At 39.2% G+C, this 10,551-nt stretch overlaps 1 protein-coding gene across 1 annotated transcript; it reads left to right on the top strand.

Moving 5' to 3' along the window:
• The first annotated feature begins 35 nt into the window (after nucleotides 1-35).
• Nucleotides 36-4,698, top strand: kcnf1b (potassium voltage-gated channel, subfamily F, member 1b). Its single transcript, XM_057341458.1, has 2 exons — nucleotides 36-89; nucleotides 561-4,698. The coding sequence occupies exon 2, from the start codon at nucleotides 1,143-1,145 to the stop codon at nucleotides 2,595-2,597; it is 1,455 nt and encodes a 484-aa protein (XP_057197441.1). The 5' UTR covers nucleotides 36-89; nucleotides 561-1,142; the 3' UTR covers nucleotides 2,598-4,698.
• Nucleotides 4,699-10,551: the final 5,853 nt, after the last annotated feature.

The raw sequence follows: 10,551 nt of genomic DNA, 5'->3' as shown, positions 1-10,551 counted from the left end.
CTCTCTTCATCCCGCTTTAACTTTCATTTGTTTTCAGATCAAATATGGTTACAAGTTAGAGATTTTACACTCCCATGCTGACCACAGAGGTGAGTTGCTATAAAAGACAAACAGAGCACAAATGGTAAATAATGTTATTTTCTGTGTCCGCACTGCATAAAATTAAATATTTGGTAACAGTTCATACTAACGTTATATACAGGTTTTAATGCTTTATTGATCTGTTAAGTACATTAATTGTATAAATCTAAATATACAAATTATTAATATATATTATATTTCCTCCAAAATGTAAATTAACATTCTAGTAGAAAGATTTGGTATTGGGGGAGAGTGGGATTAAAGTAGTGCACGTTTTGTAGTTTGAAACGCTGGAATTGAAATAGAAATATTAATCTGAACCTAGTCAACCTGCAGAAATATCGTGTATCTTGTAATCTAGTGCAATTCCTATGGGTGGCGCAATTACATTGCCTCCTATTGGCCGCGTCTGATAAGCGGGGGAAGCAAATGAGTGACTAATACAGTTACAAATACATTATATTCTTTGTTTTATATAGCCCATATGTATTTCGTAAGAAGCAGACCTGGTTGTGATGTATGAATCAACTTCGACTTGATGGAAATTCGCACTTCCTCTCCACATGCTGTAAGTAACTGGGTGGGTGAAGTGAACACAAACGACAGGTTTAGATTTCTGTTTTGTTCTAAAGTGGGAGTTTGTCCTTATTTTTTCGAGCAGAAGAGTTGATAAATGAGTTGGAAAGGGCAGGAAACACCAGGAGACATAAAGAGGGTTGGGGGTTAGTCGAGAGAGAGAGAGAGAGAGAGAGAGAGAGAGAGGGGGTTGCGCAGAGAGGAGGGGAAGACCTGTTACTGCTGTGCCAACTGCGCGCTTTCACAAGCGCACGGAAATCTTATCTGCGCGAATTAAAATATCAATATCCTGATTCTTTTTCATATAAGATATCATGCAACAAAATGGTTTTATTTTAGTATTTTGAAGTGAAAGACCATCCTATTTTGAATAAGCATTATCTTTTGACATAAGGAACTTGCGTCTCCATGCGCTTTTTTCCATAAACCGTTACCATTTCTGACATTTAACACGATTTAAATGTTTTGAGACTTGAACCGCGAGCATGTGGACGTTACCGAGAACCCGGTTCGCGCACTGTAATGGGTCGTCGAGCAGTGATGAGAGAGAAATTGCCGTTAATATCGGCGGCGTGCGGCTGGTGCTGTGCGGGGAGCTTCTGAACCGCTATCCGGAGAGCAGGCTCGCTGAACTCGTCAACTGTTCACCTCGGAGTTTTGATGTGATTTCATCGCTTTGCGATGATTACGACACTGGGAAAAGAGAATTCTACTTTGACAGAGACCCCGACTCGTTTAAATGCATCGTAGAAGTGTACTACTTTGGCGAGATCCATATGAAGCGAGGAATCTGCCCTATTTGTTTCATCAAAGAAATGGAGTTTTGGAAGATCGACTTGAGCTACTTGGACGAATGCTGCAAGAGTAACTTGAACGAGAAGGAGGAAGAATTGGCGGAGATTGCGGACAAGGTGAAAATGATCTTGGATGATCTGGACTGTGACCCTGCCGTGAGCCGCACGGAGAGGTGGCAGAAGTTCACCTGGAAGCTCATGGAGAAACCGGAGTCCTCGCTTCCCGCACGCGTAATTGCCGTCGTGTCTTTTCTATTCATTCTAGTGTCATCTTTTGTAATGTGTCTCGGGACTATACCGGACCTTCAAGTGGAGGACTCTGAAGGGAACCGTGTTGAACATCCCACCCTGGACGCTATTGAAACGGCATGCATCGGTTGGTTCACGGTGGAATACGTGCTGCGCTTCGCATCATCCCCTAATAAGGTGCGCTTTGCTCTCTCCTTCATGAATATTATAGACTTCATGGCCATCTTGCCGTTTTACGTAGTGTTGATTCTCACGTACCTCGGCACGGCCATGATGGAGCTGGCCAACGTGCAACAGGCGGTGCAGGCGCTCCGCATCATGCGCATTGCGCGGATCTTCAAGCTGGCGCGCCATTCATCTGGCCTGCAAACTCTAACCTACGCGCTGAAACGAAGCTTCAAAGAGTTAGGTCTGCTACTCATGTATATGGGAGTAGGTATTTTTGTGTTCTCCGCGCTCGGGTACACCATGGAACAGAGCCACCCGGAGACGCTCTTCAGAAGCATCCCACAATCATTCTGGTGGGCCATCATCACCATGACCACCGTCGGCTATGGGGATATCTACCCAAAGACCACTCTGGGCAGATGCAACGCGGCCATCAGCTTTCTGTGCGGTGTGATCGCCATTGCGCTTCCCATACACCCCATCATCAACAATTTCGTAATCTATTACAACAAACAGAAAGTGCTCGAGACCGCCGCCAAGCACGAGCTTGAACTCATGGAGCTGAGGTCGCTCGAGCTCGCCATGAAAAGCACCTCGCGCAGGTGTGACGCGTCCGGGAGAGCGTGGGAAGGTGCCATGCGCGCGTCGCGTAGCGATACATTCATTCCTCTTCTTTCGGGAGCGCAAAGGACTGAGAGGGAGTCAGTGAAGAAAAAAAGTCTGTCTTAAGACGAATATTGAAAGAAACTCGAAAAGCACTTTGTTTTATAAGAGCGTTATTAATGTTCATTGTGCGCTATTAACGGCTGTGCTGCCTCGTCCAAAGAGAGGTGCTGTTTTCACTGACTGGACGTCATTTTATTGATGAGTGGAAAAATCTCTTCAAAGTGATCTTTAATTGTGTCTTTAATTAAATAAAGTGCATGTTAAACTCAATATGTCTATAGTTTGGTTGCAGGAAGCTCTCAACAAATGAAGAACATTGCAGTCAAAGGCTCTTAAAAGTGCTTTTTCTGCTTTACCATATTATAATCTGAAAGGTTTTGCCACTACAAAGAACCTTTTGTGCAACAGAAATAATAAGAAAATACACTCTGAAAAATACCTTTAGGAAGCTGAATCTGTCTGATCAACTTGCTGATTTTGTCTTGTTAAATGTTATAACATTTTTTACAAAATCCCACACAATATTTCAAATTCCTTGTTCAACCTCTTTACTTCTCTTTGAGTTAAGTTGAATACAGAGCTACAGGTGCCTCTCTCTCTCTCTCTCTCTCTCTCTCTCTCTCTCTCTGTGTGTGTGTTAACTCCCCCACAAACACTATTTGCCTTCCTTACTTCTTCACCATCTTGCTTCACATCTTTGAAATTCTGTTTCATGTTGTTCCTGACTCAACAATCCAGCACAGAGATAAAAACAAATGACTCACTGAATCCACCCGAACATGCAGGAATTTTATAAAGAGCCACTGGGGTCTAAGAATAGGAACCTCAGCACGATGTGGGCTGGTGTCAGTCATGAGAAGTGATACAGAGCGTGTTATAGAGAGAATCTGTGTCTGGTTTATGTAGAGCAGCATTTGAACATGCCTGCACAGTGGGGGCTTCTCGCACACACCCTCGAAACACTCAGACAAGATTGCGGCCCTGGCACCCGAAAACATGGTGATTTATTACTTGTGTTTGTTGCTTTTAGACATCCTTTTAAATAAGGTTTATACTGAATATCATAAGTGCACGTTGGAATCTTTATGATTGCACTGTAAGTTCTTAAATTCTAGTGCCATGACACTGGACTTTACATTTATTTAAAATAATTATTATACTCAATAGTATTATTTCAGAAGTGTGTTGTGATGTCACACACAGGCCCATGTGTACTGCATGCCTGTAATTGAGCCCACCTGTGTGGGGTGTGTGGTTTGATGTCATCTGCTTGGGTATTTTTCCAGTACTGTCCATTCTGCCAATCAAATCTCTCGGGCCCTCATCACCATGGGAACAAAGAGGGCTATAGTTACTGTTCTCAGAACCTCTAAGCGAATTAACTCTGATCTTCAGTCTTAAATTAAGTCACCAAATTTTGGTCATGTGTGGAACTGTGTGGTGTGTATGGTGACCTGGTAGATTTGTGAGCAAGAAAGCACGTAGGAATATAATAAGAGTAGGTCATAATGAAATCTTGAAATGTCATAACAATATCTGTTGTGAATATTGTTAGTTATGCTTAACAAGAAATTGCTCTTTGTGAGGGCGACTCTATATAAATATGCTATATCAGATAATCATGAACGACTTGACATTTAAAGTGATAGTTCACCCAAAAATGAAAATTCTGTCATTGTTTACTCACCCTCTTGTTATTTCAAATCTTTGACTTATTTTCTTCCGCAGAACACAAAAGATATTTTGAAGAAAGTTAGTAACCGAACAACACTAGACCCCATTCACTTCTATTGTACAGTATGTGTAAAATTAAAATTCCAGTTAACAACATTCTTCAAACTATCTTCTTTTGTGTTCTGCAGAAGAAAGAAAGCCATACAGGTTTGAAGTGAGAAGAGGGTGAGTGTGATGACAGATTTTTTATTTTTTTAACAGTCAAAAGTAGGACGAATCTTGTAAGATCATGTAAGTGTGTACAATTCAAAAAAAATTATTTGCATTTTGTATTGTCGTCTCAGTAAAAAATACCCCTACATTTGCAATTACAATTATTCATTTAGCAGATGATCACTGAAAAAAATTTCTTCATCTTTTTTTTGTCACAGCAAAAATATAAACAACAAATTTACGTTTATTAATTTATTCATCACAATTTTATCCAAAATGATTTGAGAGGGCATTTTTTATTTTTTATTAACATAAGAAGAATTAACTTAATATTCAAAATTTTACTAGCTAGATAATATGTTTTCACAAAGTTTTGTCTGAACAAAATTGAATGAACCCAATGATTAAAATAAAAACTATTTGCTAACAGATTTAAAAAATCTTATTTTAACTAAAAGATAAGATCCTAACTTATTTTAACGGTATTTTATTTATTTTTTACTGGAATACAAGACAAAAATACGGATTTGGAAAATAATGTTTTCAGCTTGTGTGTGGTGAGAGAGAGATTTTCTGTGTATTTTGCATTTTATTTCATAGATTATAGCTGAAGGTTTGTACATCCCTTTTAGTTTTAATATTAAGCCTTTATTGGAAATGCCCACATTGGTACTTTAAAATGTAGAAATGTTTTCTGCTGTGAAACATTGTGCATTGTGGAAAGCGCTATAAAAATAAAACCGAATTGAAATGTATGTACTGTGAATGTGACTGTGTGGGTGCATGCCTTGCATGTCAGAGCTGTGCATTGGACTGTGAGATTGAGTGACAGTTTCTTGTGCTGTAATCCCTGCGAACACAGGAACATTCACACTTCTCTCATCCTCGCTGAGAATGTTTGCATGCTTAAAGATTTTACCTTCCGTTTAATGCAAACATGATTACAGCTGCTCCCCTTTTGAAATACAATATGTTCAAGTGTGTGTGTGTGTGTTCATGTTTGTATTTCCCGGTGGGGACCTAAACCTGAATGCACACCAACTCAATGGGGACTCATGTCACCGTGGGGACCAAAATTGAGGTCCCCATGGGCAAAAAAGCTTTTCAATTGTACAGAACAATATTTTTTTAAATCTAAAAATGCAAAAAAATGATGTTTAGGGGTTGGGTTAGGGATAGGGGATAGAATATACAGTTTGTACAGTATACAACTCATTACGCCTATGGACTGTCCCCACGGAGATAATAAACCAGATGTGTGTGTGTGTGTGTTCATGTTTGTATATCCCGGTGGGGACCTAAACCTGAATACACACCAACACATGGGGACTCGTGTCACCGTGGGGACCAAAATTGAGGTCCCCAGGGGCAAAAAAGCTAATAAATTGTACAGAACAATATTTTTTACAAATCTAAAAATGCAAAAAGTGTTCTATGATCTTTAGGTTTAGGGATAGGGTTAGGGATAGGGGATAGAATATACAGTTTCTACAGTATAAAAACATTACGCCTATGGACTGTCCCCACGGGGATAGTCAACCAAAGCCTGTGCGTGTGTGTGTGTGCTGTGCGTGCGTGCGTGCGTGCGTGCGTGTGTGTGTGTGTGTGTGAGAGAGAGAGTCTGCATGTGTGCACATGCAAGTACAGGAAAGTGCGTTTGTATGTGTGTGTGATAAGAAAGTGTCTAGGAGCACTTTGCAATAGATTAACTCAATGTTTGTGATGAAAAGCCTTATAGATGCCAATGGTAACAACAACACACACACAAGCACACACATGCACACACACAAACATATGAAGTGTAAGCTATTTTAAAATATAAGCAGTGCGTTACTAAACAAATCGATTTTCTGGAATGTTAGATATCTGTTTTGTATTATTTTGGACAAACCTTGCTCACAATAATTTTAGTTGTACTTTAAATGATATCACTGTAAATGTTCATTTCAGTCATTTATTTACAGCTGGGTGTCTCGAGTGTTTTTGATAAAAGCGGCGAGTGAATGGCATGCCTTGCAGTAATATTGAACCCCAGTTCTCTTCGTTATTTAATTTACGTCACAGCTAAATGAATCCTAACCATACCACTTATAGATGCATTTTAATTAACCTTTCTGTCAGTCTCTGATGGCATTACTGTACCTGCCATTATGTAGCTTAAGTGTTTGTTGACATTTACACATCTCCAATTCTCAAGCACTTAATGGCTTTTAATATGGAGCTAGAAGTATAACAGAGTGTTTGTGTGTTTAGCAATTATGCTGGATAAAGTCGAAAAATGCCAGGTTTCTGGTTGGGTATGAACTTATGAATTTAAGCATTTTCTGTGATTATGTGAATTATGCAAAAAAAAGTGAAAGGGTATTAGTTACTTGGTTTGAGCCAGATGTTGGCAATAATTATTTCTTATTTATTTTAATGGGGTCATATGACACGGCTAGAACGAATATTATCGTTTGTTTTAGATGTAATTCAATGTGTATACATGATTTAAGGTTCAAAAACACTGTATTTTCCACATATCGTACATGTTTGTATCTCCTCTTTGCCCCGCCTCTCTGAAACAGCTGATTTTTTACGAAGCTCATCGCTCTGAAAAGCGAGGTGTGCTATGATTGGCCAGTTAACCAGTGCGTAGTGATTGGTCGAATACTGCAAGCGTGTGACGGAAATGTAACGCCTCTTACCATAATTGGAACATCAGGTTCCAAAGCAATTGTACTAACAGGTACGCCCACCTTACCTGCATATACATTTGGGCGGTCTTAGTCAACTCATACCACGAACTGACGTAGATTTGTCGGGGTGTGGTTACATGAGACATTTCAGGCAGGTCTGGGTGAGCATTGGCTTTTAGATAGAATGCATCTTTTGTTCCGACACATTAATTTTTGCAATTTTACGTGTCTATTACATGGATGGCCAACTTATAACACACCAAAGACGCAGAAAAACACGTATTCGTGCCATATGACCCCTTTATGACCCCATCAGTATGTTCCTATTGATGATGAAAATATTAAAATAACCATTTTAAATACTCAGTACTCTTACTTTTAGATTACGTTTTTACTTGTTTTCTAACAGAAATGTAGAACTTCAGAGTAGTTGAAATGCAGCACGTCTTATGGCCTACATTTTTATTAGGTTTAATTTTTATAAGGCAGCCGTGGCCACTGACGTGTCAAAAGATCTACATAGAAATTCCTCAAATTATCTCAGCATGCAGGAATGAAGTGAGAGTGAATAAACAATGACATATTAATCCACTTTTGTATAAACAATTCCATTGTGTTTCTGAAGCTCAGCAGGTAAAGCGTTACAAAAAAAAGCTGTGGTATGATTTCCAGGAAACAGAAATACTGATTAAAAAACTTAATTCCCTGTAGGTGATTTAGACTTTGGCTGAATGTTTTTGATTTAGGAATGTGTGTCTGATTGATTTTGATCATTTGTAACCGGTGATCATTGTTCTGCTGGCGCCAGCTCACGCCCACAGTTCTGCTGCTTGGTAGGGTTCTAACAGCAAAAATAATTAGTCCAACAATTCGGCAGTTCCAGTTGGAGATAATTACTGATACCCAGAGCAGTCCTTCACACAGACAGAACAACCTGACCTTTTACGTCAAAGAGCACCTGAAAGAATCCAGTTATAATTGTCTTTTTTTAAGATGGAGAGAACTGCTTTTCCACTTTTTGCCCATTAAGGAAATACGCAAATGAATGAAAGAGAACAATGCATGCATTAAACTCTTTTTCTGTTTATCATAATTCCCCTTTTCTTCTAGAATTTATGATCTTTTCTCTTTGTCAGTTCTGCGCCCAGGAGAACGTGCAGAAGGAGCTACACAGGGGCATTATCGGTAACATCTTTAATGGTTTCAAGGGTGTGAAGGCTGATTCTTTTTGAAGGGATGCTTCAGAGGGGTGTGAATTGTGTGTGTTTGTGTATTTAACAGTGATCTGAAAGCATGGTAGATGGTGGGATAGATGTGAGTGTGTGGGCTGTGAGAGGAAAAACAAGCAGCAGGTTGAACTCGTGTATTTATTGACTGATTCCTGGACAAACGGACAGAATCATGTTGCTGTCTGTTGACACAACTTGGATAGCAAGCAACGTGAGACTGACAAGCAGTTTATTATTTATATAAATTGAATCTGCTAAGGATGGAAGAGAGAGAGAGAGAGAAGATTTGTACGAATAAAAGAGAACAATGAATTACTTTCAGATCATTTCAATTAACCTGTTTAATGGTGCAGGACATGGAACTGCTGGGAGGAAAGATGAATGGTCACATTTAATTGGTCCTGAGGTCTGTGTGATTATTTGCTTCAGTAACTGGCTGACAGGAGACGGGGAACATTCTTGCAAAGAAAAAACGGACTGAAACTCTACTGGCATCTTTTCCTGATTCAGTCTGACATGTGAACTTCTACACTATTTTTTTAAGCAAGAACCATCTCGTTCTTGGCAGGGCAGTAATATCAGCGCATTATTATAGCTTTAGGTGGACACAGGCGTAGCGATGTTCAGCTCCTGCTTGTAAAAATGCTGGTTTTGGAAACTTTCATCTGTGAATAGACATGGACAGCAAGGTTTAGAAAGGGGGTGGGATGGTGTGTGGAACATTTCTGGCAAGGACAGCAATTATGGTGGTCTTGTTTAGAATTGTTAAGGGCTGATGGATTTACCATCTCCCTGAGTGTGTGGATTGCATTTGACACTGGAACCCATTAATCCTGTTTAAATAATATCATCTGTTGGTCAACATATTCCTCCTATTTAAACATGCACAGGGACGTAACATACAGTTATATGGATCCCAACATCATAAGCATCATAGCCATATGTTGAAAAGAGGGGTCAAATATTTGTGTTCTTTAGATGTTGGAAGTTCTTTATGGAACCATTCAGTCAAAAATAATTCTTCTGTGACATCGTAAAGCACCTTTTTTAAAGAAGCCAATCAGTCGTTGATCATATATGTAAACATCTGTTTAAACTGCTTGTAAACCAGAACATGTTGTCTCCAAATTGAACCTGAACTACTGCTTTGCTGCTCCTCAAGTCTGAGTGGAGTGGGTGGCATCCCATAATCCTTTTCCAGGTTATGATCTGCATCTTCACCCTTTTCAAAGATTACGCTGCGTGCGTGTGTGTGTATGTAGGTTCTGAGGAGAGGGGCAGAGAGGCAGAGAAAGAGAGTGAGAAGGATGGTGAACACTGTTGTTATGAGTTAAAAGTCTAATGCTGTGAAAAAAATAAAAATTTACAGTTGCCTCTATTCAGGGATGGACGGACGGACATGTTGCTGTATTGTTTCGGCAGCATTTATTGATTTATAAATGTAGCTGTTTTTACATTACAAAAGCAGTGCCAATAAATTAAACAACAAAATTTGATTAAATACAAAAAACGATGTTAAATACGATTCAGAAGATAATGCGATGTGACCATATAGAGACAACCTGGTTTTGTACCCAGGTTTGGTGTTGACAGGTGTCCCACAAGTTGACCTTAGTCCCTGGTTTTTCTGTCCTTGAGTCTTTTTATTGAACAGATTGATTGAATTCTTGATTGAGAGAATTCCCTCTCTGGCCCACCACTCCACCTTAGGCCGGTCCTGCCGCAATTGGTCACACAGTCCCATGCCCTGGATTGCATTGTGGGTAAATTAATTTGTTCGTAAATTAATATTATAGCTCAGTAAACAATTATATAATAACATCTTTTATTTACAAAATGTCCACTACACAATTTTTTTGTAAATGTATAAATAAGTTTGTGCCTGTTCACCGAAGAAACAGATCTATTTGGGAACATTAATGCTTTTGAAATTTGGTTACATTGGCATCTTATTCTTAGAGTGTTCTTGCATTTGCTCTGTGAAGGAATGACCACATCCATCTTTCAATTCTATGCGTGATTTACCCATGTCAGAACAGCAGCACATTTGTGTTAATCAGAAAGCAATGTTGACAAAACACAGAAGCATAAAAAAGATGTATGTGCATGTATGTGATTATGTCATACATCACAGAGATTAATGCAGGTTTACAGTAAGAGAAGCACAGGTCAGTCAAACGTTTATATTGATAAACTATTAATCACTTAGATGCACACATACAC

The sequence above is a fragment of the Triplophysa rosa genome, linkage group LG9 (assembly GCF_024868665.1).
Source record: "Triplophysa rosa linkage group LG9, Trosa_1v2, whole genome shotgun sequence".
NCBI lineage: Eukaryota > Metazoa > Chordata > Actinopteri > Cypriniformes > Nemacheilidae > Triplophysa > Triplophysa rosa.
This window is presented reverse-complemented; position numbering and strand designations above follow the sequence as displayed.

Bases quoted from the DNA above. Each gene is read 5' to 3' on its own strand.
- kcnf1b (XM_057341458.1), top strand. From the start codon at position 1,143: ATGTGGACGTTACCGAGAACCCGGTTCGCGCACTGTAATGGGTCGTCG.